We start from the raw sequence: 14,974 nt of genomic DNA, 5'->3' as shown, positions 1-14,974 counted from the left end.
TTCTACACGAGAAAACAGCTCAAACATAATAAATGTTTGAAGTGCCATACAAATTTCTGCAAATCAAATGTATCGTATTTCGTCCACCTCCATGCACATGGTATATATCTAGGAAAATGAATATAGCTAACGAGTCTAAAATTTTTATAATGGAAATATGAAATTTTGTAAATATTGATAAGGTGGTAGGTGGTTCAGAGAACGAAAGATGTATCAAGCTTCAGATTAAGAACGGTTCTTCAAGATGAGAAAGTGCAATACAGATACAGATAAAACCCACTTTATATTAAAACGTCCAGAAATGAATCTTGTCCAACACGTCTAACCTGAGATTTATGCCCGTATATCAATTTCCAAGCATCTGTTATAATATCCGTGTGCGTAGAGACTCTGAATGATACAGATTGAAAGGGCTTATTAAGTCTGAACTTAACATTTATCAATCGAGCAAAAGCGAGAGAGAGTTCCTCTGTGAATTCATCGATTCCGTGCAGCAGCAAGGTAGATACCGGTACTGCCATATTAGTCTCTAGCTCATTCAACAATGATTTGATACATTCACTGGTTAATCGAGCGTTATGAGATATATTGACCGAACACAAGAATGGACAGCGATAAAAGTAAGGACGAATGACTTCCAAGTCGTAAGAACTAATATTGGCAAACGTCAAATCCAGAGTTTCGAGCATACATTGCTCTCCACCGCCTAGCAGCTCAGCGAGCGCAGCGCCTATGCCAGCACTACCCTCCGTGGTGCAGCGCACACCGCGCAGAGACAAGTGCTTCAGATTTGGCACGCACATCAACAAGTTCTTTATAACTGGAGCAGTAAACGAATTGCCGTCAAGCATGAGTGTCCTGACATTATCACTAACTTGCACCGCTTCCGCTTCCCTGATATCGAGTAAACAATGTTGCAAATTAATAGATGTCAATTTAGGGAGAGAAAGCAGTCCAACGATTTCAGAATAACTACATCCAAACATCGCATTATACCCAAGATTCAAAACGCTGATACCACATTTGGAGAAGCTTGGTAGTCTTTTTATCAATTCTGATATAGATTTTTGTGAAATAGCACAAGCATGAACGTCGAGGGACGACAGGTTTGGAATCGACGGAAGTATATCTAATAGGACTTCGAAGCCATCATCACCCAAATTTGTGTTAGCCAGGGACAGAGAATGAAGGCTCTGATTGCGTTGTAACGCTCGTAACACGAGCCTTATCTGTGCTGGACATCGGGTGACGCGTTGCAACTCCAGGACTGACGAGGACTCAGCTTTCGTAAGCGTAGTAATGATACGAGGACACGGAGCGACTTGTTGTAGCACGCAATCCTGACTGTAACGGAGGTGTAGCGGTGGCAGCTCCCACGCTGACACAATTGCCGTTAGTTCCTCTTTCTCCTCACCGAGCACCATGGTGATGGGGTCACTTGGATGCAACAGCGCACCGTCGTGGGTCTGTAGTCCTAACGTTGGCTTGATGCCCGCCAATTGATAGTAGCGGCTAGAAATTTCTGAGCACAGCCACTCAATAGTGCGATCACGACGCGAGTCGGCAATAGGTACCAATAGAATTTTGTCTTCAACATTAACGCGGATGCGGATTGGAGCAGCGTTGTTGGAACTATCGCAAGCAACACGAGTGCCGGGACCAGCAGAAACAGTGTCGGCAAATGATAAAAAATTTGAAGAACTGGCGCCAGCCTTAGATGCAGTATGATTCCTTGACACAGATGATACATCGCTGATTTCCAAGTTATCACTCAAATAACCGTTATCACTATCAACCGAGCGGTCATCTTCTTCGTTTCTGCGCACCGTTGGAAATCGCTCTAGCATTGAACTAAGTTTCACCTGCTTGAAACGACGCCGACTTTTCTGGTCTTTCGACAATCTTTCTGCAGGACTCTTCTCTCGTAGTATTTTTCTGGCTTTCGAGCTCACAGTAAAATCTACATACGATTTTGACAGAGGCCTCTTGCGTTTAGAAGAAGTTCTCGTGTCTTGCTCAATGAAATCATTCTCTCCAACAAATTCATTTTCTTCAATCAATCCGCTTTTTGCCTTCAACTCTTTGTGAGCGCACGAGGTGTCCAGTAGCGGCAAATCAATTACTGACGGCCGGTCATCTGCCGCGTTGCGAGAGACAGCGCTGCCCAGCTCGCTGATGGCGTTCCTGTACCGCGCCACAGCGCCTGCTCTGGGGCGCGGTCGACGAGGCTGCGCCGAAGGAAGCGCGTCATCGTCATCTGAGTAAACAATGGCCGAGGCGAGTTCATCGGCTTTTTCTGTATTGTCAGTTATTTGACTAAGGGAAAACTGATTATTTCCTGTAGGAGATTTCCTCATCAAATGATTTGCCTCAGATGAACTAGAACTTTTCGACATGAAGGTAGTCAGATTTACATAACATCCTTGTTTTTCCATCATAGACTTCAATTCTTCTGCTACGATATCAATTTCAAGAATCTGATCATCGGTCAAATTTTCCGCGCGAAGTTTATACGACAGCAAACATTCCAGCGGCGTTTCGCCGTCATCATTTTTACATACGACAGAGGCTCCTTTTTCCAGCAAGAGTTTTACGATGTCGAGATTACCACAAGATGCTGCATCATGCAAGGGAGTGATTCCGTTGCAATCGGTTCCTCCTCTATCGTTAATGTGAGCCCCGACTGATAACAAGAACTTGACCAGCTCTAAATGACCGTGATTGCACGCTTCGTGCAATGGCAGCCAGCCAGCTTTGTCTCGTACGTTAATTCTATGTCCATGTTTAACCAAAGTCTTGGCTTTAGCCAGCTCTCCATTTATACAGGCCTTGTGTAGAGGAGTTTCACCGAAATAATTACATTTTTCAATGTTTCGAACAATTATGCTATTAGGAGCCCGAGCTCGAGGACTAGCCTCATTTTCTGATTCGCTTTCTGACAACTCGAAGGAACTTTCATTACTTTCTTTGTCGCTTTCATCTTCACTAAATTCACAATCGGAATCAAGATTAAACACAGTCTTCACAGTTTCAATTTTTTGCAGTAAAGACTCTTTCACCATCGGCTGAAGTTCATCGAGAGCGGCTTGTGTGCGCAGGACGTGCATTTGTAGCTTGCCGCAATTCGCGCGCTGTGCTAGGGCCAAGGCTTCGTTATAATATATTTGTAGCTGCTCACTGCTCTCCGACAGCTGCTCACCAAGCAGAGCGATGCACAGCAGAGTCTTACACGCCTCCTTTGGATCCGTCTTCAGCCGCACATCATATTCTTTCTTGTAATATGCTTTTGCCTCAGCATATCTCTTGTCTTCTTCGTAGGTTTTCGCAAGTGAATAATAAATCGGTGCTATTTCAGACTCACTTTTACCTAATGTTAAAGACTTCTCTATCAACTTCTTGTAATTCAGAATGGCTTGATCAGGGTACTTTAGATTAGCGTATAAGTCACCTCTCTTTTCCAGTATTTTCAGTTGCTCTTCATCTGATATTTCTTCTTGGTTTTCTAGTTTAAAAAGTTCAGAAGTAGTCTTCACTAAAGGCTTCAAAGATGCAACGTCACTGCGATCAGCTTGAGCTATTTTGAAAGCAGACGTAAATGCTCGTTTAGCCAGCGCAATATTGTCAAGCCTAAGATACAGCAGCCCTAACGTTCGATGAGCTTCCACTCTTTTACAAGGTTCCAATTTGACAGAAATAGTCACTGCGACTTTACTCTCTTCCAAAGCAAGGCCTATTTTATCCTGTTTTACATATTGAAAACACAACGCGTCATGACATCGATATAAATCTTCATGAAACGAATGTTGACGCGCTAATGTCGCCGCTTGTTTTATAAGGTCTGAGGCTTGCTTTGTGTCACCCTTGTGATCTGCAACCAGTCCAAGGTTGAGGTAGAGACGACAGCGCATAAGAGCCAACTCATTGGGCAACACTTCGCCAGGCATCAGATCCTTGCACTTCTCTAAGGACTTCAAAAAATTGTCCTTGGCGCAGTTTATGGCGTCATTTTTTTCTGGAGAGGTTGTCGCACGTTCGATGCGATCAAGTTGCGTCCTGCCAATGGTGGCATAGGCACGTTGCTGCTCCAATACACTGTTCGCTTCAGTAGCAAGCACTAGGTGCTGCTCCTGGTGCTGCAGCGCTGCCTCCGTCTCGCCAAGTTCAAAGAGCACCTCACCCACGCGCCGGTGCGCTACACCCATGCCTGCAATCACAGAAACAGAGGCTCAAAACCAATTCCAATAACGAGCAGAATGAATATATTCACTTGAATTTAATGCAAATCAAAGTAAGAAAAACACCCACCAAGTGTGTCATTAAGCTTTGTGCAGGCATGAAGCTCCCGTCGATGGTAATTGAGAGCTTCACTGAAGTCCCCAGTGGACTGCAATTCACTGCCCAAAGCATTGCAAAGTGTTGCAATTTCACGCCAGTCATTTCGTTGCTCTGCCAACCGCAACTCTTTGGAGAATTTTTTGCGTCCCATGTTGCCTGCCCTTTACAGACAAACAGAGAGTGAACAAAATAGAAATTCTGCCTAAAATACCTACAAAATAAAAACTTCTTACTCTTGGTGACGACAGAAGCACATCAGATGTAATTTGTATCTTTTAGTCCCAAAATTAAGGGACAGATTAAGCTCATATTGGAAAGTTCAATAACAATTTAAACACATGTCAAATCTCATATTTTAATTTTATGTGAATAGGAAATGCATGTATAGATTAATTTGATGACCTGTTCATTAAATATTTATCGAAATTCCTAGTCAAGGTTAATCTGCATGAAATTTCTGGGTAAAAAAAGGTTTCTTCATTAATAGCTGGCAATATGGCCCTCACAACAATGCCTAAAGAATAATTTGGCAATGGCAACCCTATATGGTACATAATACAATTTTAGAATTAAATGCATAATTAAAGTCTAAATAAATCTTACAGGATACATTTTCTCAATTGAACCAAACTTGACAATTAGAGATAGCAACTGTAAGGCAATGTTCTACAATTGCTACAATTTGAGACACTCAAAAAGTATTGTAGTCCATATCATTTAATATTGACTAAGTTGATCCCAAATTCCCACGTACTATGGAGATGGAGAAGTGCAGTCAACATCTGTTTTTCATCATCTTAATGCCTTGGCATTTTTGAAGAAATAATTTGGTAGCTTAAAAGAAATTTATCCATGGTCATGACTTCCATAGTCCTTTACTGTGATGTATCTCAACTAAAGAAAAAATTGCATCAAGAATAGAAAAATTTGGTGGAATGCCTTTGCTTTTACTGGAATGCAGACTAATATTCAAGATAGGAGGCCAACAGCACTCACAAGACAGGCAAGGGAGTGGGGAAGGAGCCAGCAAATGTGCTTAGCTCTCACTGATGCACATTGAATGCTATTCCCCCTGTTGTTCTTAGCAACATGCCATGACAAACACATATTACAAATATTCTGTAGAAATTAGTAATAGTATTGTAGGTACCGTCAAATGGGGTAATAATGGACAGTCCTCCAGCATTTTGTAGAAATGTTGTAGCAGGTAAACTAATTAAAATATTGCAAAACTATAAATAGTGGTGTAAAATTCACCATTTCTGCTATCTATGCAGCATAAAGCAAGTTGAAAAATCATACATTTATTACCTCTAAAAAATCCCTGAAAAAAAGTGTGAAAAGTGAGATTTTGGAAAAGTACCTCTGCTAAGGTCAGTAGCAGAAAAAATATTTGTCATACTGAAAAATTTCACTTACATAAAAGATGCACACTAGTGTTGGCTTAAAAATGTGATTGACAGAATTTGCATATCTCATTCCAAGAAGAAATGGTGGCCATTTCCGCAAAACAGGGTAATAGTGGACACCCCCCAGGGGTAATAAGGGACACCCCTAAAATTGCATTTACAGTAGAACCTTGGTTAGCAAAATAGAGTTTTATTTCAAGTGTCCCTTTTTACCCCATTTCCAAATTAATTCAGGAGCCTTTTATATTGCATCTAGCACCTTACAAATAGCATATGAAATTTTTTTGGAGGTGCCCTACGATAGCCCTTGCAAAGACCTTTAAAATGAGCTCAAACTTGTTTGAGAAATGTTTCATGGTAAGAAGTTATTAACAGAAAACGCTCAAAACCGTCCCTTTTTACCCCGTTTGACGTTATAGAGGATTATGCAGGTTTGACTGAAGACCAGAGCACACATTTTATTAACAATTTTCTTCTTATTATTATTTTTTCAATAAACCAAATGAAATTTCTAGCTGGTGCTTGAGATCAAAAAGCATGTTACCAAATGACATTTTACTGGAATATGACATTTCAAATATTCAATATTCATTATCAAGTAGGTGGAGAGTTATTATGATATGGTACTTAAAATTGGAATTTGGAAATGACATAACAAGTACATACAACAAGTAGGTACCTACTACCTTAGATATGGTTCAAAATAAAAAAATTAATTAATCCAAGAATAATTTCAACATCCTGACAAATCCCAAGGTTTGCAAATTGATAGCAGGGGCCTCGTCCTTGATGATGAGAGCCTCTGCTATTGACAGTCTTGCAGTGTTGAGAAACTCATGATGACACTGGTGCAGGCCTCCAACATTGAACATGGCATGGGTGATCATCATATTGTGAGGCCACCTGCATATGATTCTTTGGTCCTCCAGCTTGCAGATGGCATGCGAGTCTGTGGCTCAATGTTGTGCTGGTCCAATCAATGTATCTAACATTTTGGAGAAGTCTACACCCTTCATTCAAGCAGGAGAATTTGTAAATAACATTGGTTGCCTGACCATTGACATTCCCGGTCACTGCCATCAGAACCTGGAACAGTCTGCCCACTTCTGTAACTTTAGCTCCTTTGATCAGTTTGTTGCAGGTGTTTTGTTGATGCCTAAAGACAGAACAATTTTGTAGAACCTATAAATCTAGAGCTCAAGCAGCATTGTCATTTTATCTGTTCCCATCTTTTCTTGTGTGTATTTATTTTTTGCTTGCTATTAATCTTGTGTGTGATGTGCCCTCCAAGTTTGTTTGATCCAGATGCCACTAGGGTAAACGCGGTATATTCCGTCACATTAGGGACGCATCGAGAAATGAAAAACTATAAAAAAATAACCGTATGCGTTACTCAAGTTCTGTTTGCTTTATGTGACTCTCAAAACACCGCACTACACGCCAGCAATAACAAAACGTCACAAAATGTTGCCATATTTATTTAAAAGCCTTTAGAATGCAAACCTACCAAATCCCTATATTCCATCATTGTGTGTGGCTATATTCGGCACGTGGTGAGGCGTATTCCATCTGCGCTTCAAATTCTACTGATACCTAATGCCAACATCCACATGTTCAAATTCCGTTCGCTGTGTGAGCTGTATTGGAATACAACACGGCTTTGAATTAGAACACTAATGAATATTGAACACAACTTAATTACGCTTTTATTTAACAACTATTAAGCTTTTAATTAAGCAAATTTTAATTTTTGTACACAGCTTGGAACGATCTGTGTGTGTCCAATTAAAGTTGTGATGGAATTAGTTTTCATGTGTCTTAATCCATTTCTCAACTTAATCATCTATTAATTTATTTACCACTTGAAATCAGCGAGTACAAGTATACTTAAAGGATTCCTAATATATTCACAGACTTCCTATGCAAACTAATATATTCTTCCTATGCAAACAGTTATTCACTATTTGGTAGAGCAAGGTCAACTGTCAAATTTGACACATTTTTCGATGATCTCACTGGGTAGCGTGCATTGTCTCTCTTTAGATCTCAATATTTTCCTGCTAGATGGCCAAGACCTAGTGTTTTGGCAGTAGCAGTAGTTAGACACGCAAATGTATGACGTCACCATTTCAACCATCAACAAACGCAAGGAACTAAAACAAAGCTTAATATAAAGGAAAAACTAGAGAGGTGACGGAATTACCCACAATGTTGTTATGTCGGAATATACCACGTTTACCCTATAAAAGCTTTGTAGAATAATACTATTAATATTAAAAGTCCTTACAAAATTGCATCTGGTTGTATACCTTAAAATTAGCTTGTACTTTAAAACCTAATGCAAAAACAAGTGAACTACATTACCTGTGTTATCTTGGCAAGTTGGTAGTCAAGGCTTACTGGCTTAGGCTGTGAGATTTTGGTTACTGTTTTAAGGAAGTTATAAGAAATGAATAACATTTTCTTGAGACATTGAGAGCATGAGGCAAGTAGGATTAGGCAGCAAAGCATTAAGCAACAAGCAGAAAATATATAAGCATTAAATTGTAGTTCAAAATTCAAGACCTTCAAAGTTGAAATATTTGCATTTTTTTCACACATTTTTTGGGAAATGTTGGCTAGTTTTTTTAGCTTTAGTTGTAGCATTCATATTGCTGGTATAATGGCATTTTCTAGAAAATGTCAAAGTGAGAAACAAGACTCATTAGCTAGGTAGGGTAAACGCGGTATATTCCGAGTTTCCGACATCGTAGGTAATTCCGTCACCTCTCCAGCTTTTCCTTTATATTAAGGGGACTGGCTACCCTCTAACTTCTACATTTATCATCCAATCTTGCTGAAATTTCGTATTCATACGTAAAATGTAAAATAGAAAACAATTTGCTTGTATACATTTTTCGAAAAAATTGATAGAAAACGTGAAATTCATAGAAAACGGCTAAAAAGGAGGTACTTTAGAAAATCTATCTCCTCCTACAAATATCATCCTACAACATCGAGACACGTATCATTCGGTTCGTAAGGACCATACCTAAAAATTTGATGATCACTTTTCTCATTTTCCCCTTAGTTTTGTTTTTATGTGCGCTTTATCCCATTTTTCTCATTTTTCCCCCCTCCCCCCCTTCTCCCCCATATAAAAAACGAACCAGATAGAAATTCAAAAAAATTATCATCAAATTTTTAGGTAATTTCATTACGAATCGAATGGTGTACGTATGTCTCATTGCTGTAGTTTGAAAACTGTAGGAGGAGACAATAAGTTGAACTTTTCAAACCTTTCAGGACGGCGTGACAAAGTCCCGTGCGCCTACGAAATAGGCACTCAATGTAGCATGGATACCAAACTACAGGCTTCTGTAGCTTAATCCACTCAAGGATGCTAGCAGCAACTTGTAGCGCACCTCTACGTAGAATGTTAGGAGGGTAACTGAGCTCAGATGCCAGATACACAAAGATATGTAGTCTTGCCGCTGTAATTTTCTTAGGTCTATTTAGTGAAGGAACTCCACCCCCCGCCCCCCATTACAGCCCGGCCATCTGCGTCAATATTGCCGTACATGGATCGCAGTAGTATCCTTGGAAAGCTCAGAATGTCAGCATTAAGATGAGACCAAGCATGTAACTGCAGCACAACTCAAGTAGAAACTATATTCAAAGATTTCAGCAGGTAATTACTTTATATCTAATTTCTTAAAGAACTCTCCCACCCGCTTCCCTTTAAAGAGACGTCATGAACGTAAATATTGGCGTACAGCGATGGCAGTGGTACCATTGGAAAGAGCAGAATTCCAGCTTTCAGACGAGTACAAAAACCGAAAAACGCCAAAATTGAAAATTTTAGGGTAGCCGGTCCCCTTAAGCTTTGTTTTAGTTCCATGTGTTCATTGATGGTTGAAATGGTGACGTCATACATTTGCGTGTCGAAATACTGCAAAAACACTAGGTCTTGGCCATCTAGTGGGAAAATATTGAGATCCAAAGAGAGACAATGCATGCCACGTGGTGAGATCATCGAAAAATGTGTCAAATTTGACAGTTGATCTGGATACTAGCATCATCATACTTAAGAAATTGGTTTAAATCTTGGGTAAATGAGGAAATTGAAAATGAACTGATTCTAAAAAAGCTGTGGTTTGTCACTATGGCTGACGCGTAGTGAAGTGTTTTGAGGTCATGTGAAGGCAACAGAACTTACGTAACGCATAAGGTTTTTTTTTATAGTTTTTCATTTCTCGATGCGTGCTTAATGTGTCGGAATATACCACGTTTACCCTACTACCGTACTCTCTCATCACACAAAATTTTTGCTAAATTCATGCTTCATGCTAAAATCTAATTTCAAAACCATGAGTTTGAGTGATGTGTCTATAACTGTCTATTCTTTGTTTTGTTTTGTTAGACTATTCATTGCGTAGGTATACAAATAACTATACATTATTTGGCCAAATAATGAAGGTGGACGGTATTATTGCAGATTAACTACATCCAAAAAAAAGGGTGTTTTTTTTTTTGAATTATATGTTTTTTGGGGTGTAGATTACGAATCTGAAATCCATTTTTGGCGGTCGGCATCGGAAAACCGATTTTTTTCGCGACTTACTAACATGGGGGTTACGTAACTTACATTACCCACTCACCCTAATTTAATAACATGGGGGTTACGTAACTTACGTTACCCACTCACCTTTATATAAAGGGTCGGATTGTTCATCAAAATTTTACAAAAAGCTCTTAGGTTGGGTTAAGTCAGCCAAGTTCCTTTTTTTAGATAGCATTTTGATCTAAAAGGAACCTGGGCGAACCAACCCAACCTGCGAGTTGGCGTTAGGTTGTGATCTCTCGATGTGGCAATGTATCTCCAGATTTATGGGTGGTGGTGCGGAATAGCAGCCTCCTGGGTGGTGCGGAATAGCAGCCTATATCGTAACCTAACCTAACCTAACCTAACCTAGCGCGATTTTAGGGTTTTACATAGGTTTACAGTCATTCCCAGATCGATTTAGTTCAAAAATGTTTTCTGATTTTTCGCCGATTTCGCAGATTTTAGGCATTTTTAGCGCGATTTTTGGGTCGGAAAAAAATCGGTTTTCCGATGCCGACCGCCAAAAATGGATTTCAGATTCGTAATCTACACCCCAAAAAACATATAATTAAAAAAAAAACACCCTTTTTTTTGGATGTAGTTAATCTGCAATAATACCAGGTGGACTGGTAGAGTCTGGAGACCATAGCATCCATAAGCATAATGCAAATGAAAGAGGATGAAACAGCAGATGAATCAGTGAATTTATTCTTGCTTTTATCAACTAATGAATTATTCTGCAATCTGGATTCTGAACATAAGGGAACTTAGCAATAAGGATTCATTGATAGCTTATTCATTGGCTTTATTTGCGCTATAATGCTAACACAATCCCATCGACCCATCGGGTCACATAGAAATGATAGAATAGGTAGATCTCAATCTCATGATTTCAGCCTCCCAGTTATCGACAATATCGAGGTAGCCCATGCCCTAAACCTATCAAGTATCAACTAGAAATCAATTTGTTTGAATTCTTACCTTATTAAAATTATAAATCAAATTTGACCGCATAGAACATCAAGACACAATCATCGATGATAATAATTATAGATTATCATATAGGTGTTTTTTTTGTTTGTTTGATGCTTATTGGAGCTTTGGAGACGCATCCATGTAGCTCCACGTCTGCAGGGGGATTTGGCTGTTCCAGAAGTCTCAGTATCCCACGTTTGCACAGGAATTTAGTCCGTGCAGAAGTCCCAGCAACTGTGTGCACATGAAAAATATCATTAGTATACAGGATCATAAACATTGTATCAATTGATCAACTAGAGCTCACATAATTGGGGTGTAAATTTCAGTATCATGTTCAGGGAAATAATTTGCTGAAGGCAGATCAGGGTACAAATGTGTTTCAAAATAAAGTGACATTTATTTGTTAAGAATTGCTAGCAATTTGCTCTTCTAAAACAAAGGACTACATTATTAGCACTAAGCTAAATTGCCCAAGTTAGTAGCTAGAGGATGCCCTACCTTGTGCCACATACGAGAACCCAGANTCTCAGTCGTGGAAAGAAGCTGAGGTATATTGGATGGGCTGTGTTTTCCCATCTTGATGATCAGGAGGCCTCTGTTAATATTCTTTTGAATTCCCTTGATACCAGCTGTACCAAAACTTGAGGTGGCTAAAGCTTTGCTAAGAGCTATATCATTAGCAAAGAACTTCGATACAGGTCGCTCATCTGGAAGAGGCTCCACTACAATGACCAGAGGATTTGCATTGGCATCTGCAGATGGAGAGTCCCCCTCCCCCAGCTCAGGCAAGTCTGGGTAACAAGGGGAGGAGTGTACCCTCTGGCCAGCTGTGAGGACTGAGTCAGCATCACTCTCATTGTTGGAACCTAATGAGGGCAAGAACCCTTCAAAGTTTGCATCTTCATCATGGTGCATATTCAACTGCGCCTCTTGATCTTGAACAGTTGTTCTCACTATTGTCTCAGAACCTAGCCACAAATCAGAGCCTTCACAATCCACAGTGTTAAGGTTGTTACATGTCCCACTCGGGAACTGGGTCTGTGAGTCAGAATGGATGCTCTGGTTTGCTGCATGTTTTATCGCTAAGCCTGACGGGCCAGACACGAGTATTGACTGACTCTGAGACATGTCTGAGTCTACATCGTCATCAGTCGATCCAGATGAATGGCTATTACTTTTTTTTTCTACGTTTCCCCTTCCCCATCTTCCTATTCCCAAGTTAAGTGAAAGTAACCTACAAAGTACAAACTATCGAATCAGATACAAGATTGATTAGTTTAAAGAGAGCTACTCACGTACGTCCGTCTTCGACGAAGTCCGTTTTCCAGTCATCATATAGGTGGCTCAAATGTCCGAACATCTGGCTGCCGCGTAATTTTTGAAAACGAAAACGCCGGACAAACTACTGCACTTGGGAAAAAAACATTGTTCGTGTTTTGGAAATAATTGGGATTTAATCACAACATAATGTAGCTGAGGCCTGAGATCACGATTACACATTACCGCTAAGGCATCAATATGCAGTTTGCAAAATTATTACAGACTACAAATATTCAGAGACTGGTCTTTAGCCGCAGAAAATTTTGTATAACAGATGATTGAGAGTAGATTTTCATAGGACTCGATGTTTAGGGGTGGAGAATATAATGATATATTCAACGTTTTGAAATTCAGTTTCACAGTAGTGAGGAAAAGTTGTGGATTAGCAAAAAACGATATGTGTAAAATTATAGATTTCTAACTAGGTTTATTCTACGTCTCGGACAAATTTACGGCCGGTCTCGCGGCCGCCGTACTAAAAACATAGAAAAAACCTAGCCAATCAACGAAAACCTCGCAGGTTAGGTCCGGTTAGGAACAGGTTCAATTAAAAACACAAAAAAACTAGAAAAACTCATAAAAACACTAAGAAAACCTTTTGGCCGCGAGACTGGCCGCGGGTCCGGCTGTAAATTTGTCCGAGACCTGTTTATTTATTCTTTCGTGATCCGAGCCTCCGAGGGCAGTTCCAAATTTTCATAATCATATATAAGCGAAAATAGAATATATATGAAAATTAAAAAAAAATACAGAGTAGCCTATCTACAGTTCAAATAGATGAAAATCTCATTACTCATTTAACGTCTTCAGAATATATGTTCCAAATTTCTGTAACTACCTTATCATCTTCATTATTAGAGAATCATAAGAAAATGTGATGGCAAGTAATATATAAAAATATGTTTGAATTTCTAGCCCAAAATAAAAATTTACCTAGGTTACTCCATGATCGCAATAGGTAAAATTCCAGGACTTTTCCAGGACTCTCCATGATCATCAGTATAATTTTCCAGAAGTCGTATACGGCAGGTTTAGCATGACTGAAAGAGTAATCGTGCATATTCTATCATCTCCTAAAGTTGATAACTATGTAGCAAACGTGTAAATGCATAGAGCGGGCAGACACAGAGGATCAAAAATGACACAAATCTGGAAATCAAGCCCACACTTTTATTATTATGAATTCAATAGTGTCAAATCACAACAAAAATTGAGTAATACACTCAATATTGCACATGATAATGTCAATACAGTTCAGAACACTATTCAACACCAGTTCACCACTACCCTAACATTCACCTGGCAGCTATTTCATCAACTTTTTCTTTAATGTTCAGTTCAAGAGTGTCTAGCTCCTGTTGCTTTGTTTTCAAAGATCGCCTCGTTGTGTTAAACTTTGCGATGATTTTCAAATCCCCCTTTCTCCCTATTGCTTCTGCATATTCATCTGCTGCTTGCTCAAGCGCCTTGATGCCCTCATCCATACGCCTTTTCTTCTTCTTCAGTTCATCTAGCAGTTCTAGCTCATCCAACAGAGCCTTCCTCTTCCGGGTTTTCGGGGCCTTCGCATTCTGCTCTTTCTCTTCCGCCAAATAATTATTGTAGGCTGTTTTGTCACTACCAGCTGCAAGCAGCATCTGCTTGGTGATGGTCATTTTGTCCAGGCCACCAACATGTGCAAAATGATCAACCACAGCACGCAGGGCAACCATCGTTTGTTCTTTCATGTTCTGAGTCATGATTTCCTTGTTGAACGAAAACCGTCTGTCAACCGTGCCTTGGCCATGAGACAGGAGCATGAGCATCTGCACTACATTCCAGAGCTTCTTGTAGGCGCTCTTTGACAGCATGGCATGCCAAAAAGTGTCCAGTCGATCAGAAGTTGAAAATGCTTGAAACTGTGCGTTCAGTTCACCGCAATGTTGCGATTCATCTCTAAAGTTGCACATCTCATCCCCAACACCATCCACATCTGTGTTAGGGAATCTCTTGGCATAACAAGCAAATTGAGACAGTTCTTCAACTGTGTCTTGTTGGCTTCCTTACAGTCCTTCTTCCCGCTCCGCTAAACGAGCTTCGCGCTCCGCTAATGTGTTTCATTTCATGCAGTTCTTTCAATGGCGGGCAACGAAGTCACAGACAATGAGATAAAAAACTATAAGAACAAAGAAACTTTGATAGAAACTAGCGATGAGGATGCATGTGCACCAGTGCTGAAGCTGCACTGCACCAGCGATATCTCAGGCACGCGCACACGTGAATGACTTATAGTCTCCTCCCTATGGGTAACAACGTAACATAGACACAAGTTCGAGCGGTCGTAGTTGTCGTACACGGAGATGGCTCT

The 14,974-nt window shown here is 40.0% G+C and overlaps 1 protein-coding gene across 4 annotated transcripts; it reads right to left on the bottom strand.

Moving 5' to 3' along the window:
- Positions 1 to 129: 129 nt before the first annotated feature.
- Positions 130 to 11,820, bottom strand: LOC108682319 (tonsoku-like protein). Of its 4 annotated transcripts, XM_047883401.1 has the most exons (4): positions 11,806 to 11,820; positions 11,311 to 11,538; positions 4,306 to 4,496; positions 130 to 4,204 (listed from the first exon to the last, which is right to left on the bottom strand). In XM_047883401.1, exons 3-4 carry the CDS (start codon positions 4,484 to 4,486, stop codon positions 282 to 284), a joined length of 4,104 nt encoding a protein of 1,367 aa, XP_047739357.1. In that variant the 5' UTR covers positions 4,487 to 4,496; positions 11,311 to 11,538; positions 11,806 to 11,820; the 3' UTR covers positions 130 to 281. The 4 variants fall into 4 exon arrangements, with proteins under 4 accessions (XP_047739357.1, XP_018026949.1, XP_018026950.1 ...); XM_018171460.2 differs by lacking the exon at positions 11,806 to 11,820 and having other exon boundaries at positions 11,311 to 11,793; XM_018171461.2 differs by lacking the exons at positions 11,311 to 11,538; positions 11,806 to 11,820 and adding an exon at positions 5,486 to 5,514.
- Positions 11,821 to 14,974: the final 3,154 nt, after the last annotated feature.

Source organism: Hyalella azteca, unplaced genomic scaffold (genome assembly GCF_000764305.2).
Source record: "Hyalella azteca isolate HAZT.00-mixed unplaced genomic scaffold, Hazt_2.0.2 contig12810, whole genome shotgun sequence".
NCBI lineage: Eukaryota > Metazoa > Arthropoda > Malacostraca > Amphipoda > Hyalellidae > Hyalella > Hyalella azteca.
The sequence above is the reverse complement of the archived record's forward strand: the minus strand, read 5'-3'. Positions and strand labels throughout refer to the sequence as shown.

Coding starts and splice junctions, on each gene's coding strand:
- LOC108682319 (XM_047883401.1), bottom strand. CDS start 4,486: ATGGGACGCAAAAAATTCTCCAAAGAGTTGCGGTTGGCAGAGCAACGA. Junction 4,205..4,305: donor AAAGCTTAATGACACACTTG/GTGGGTGTTTTT, acceptor CTGTGATTGCAG/GCATGGGTGTAGCGCACCGG.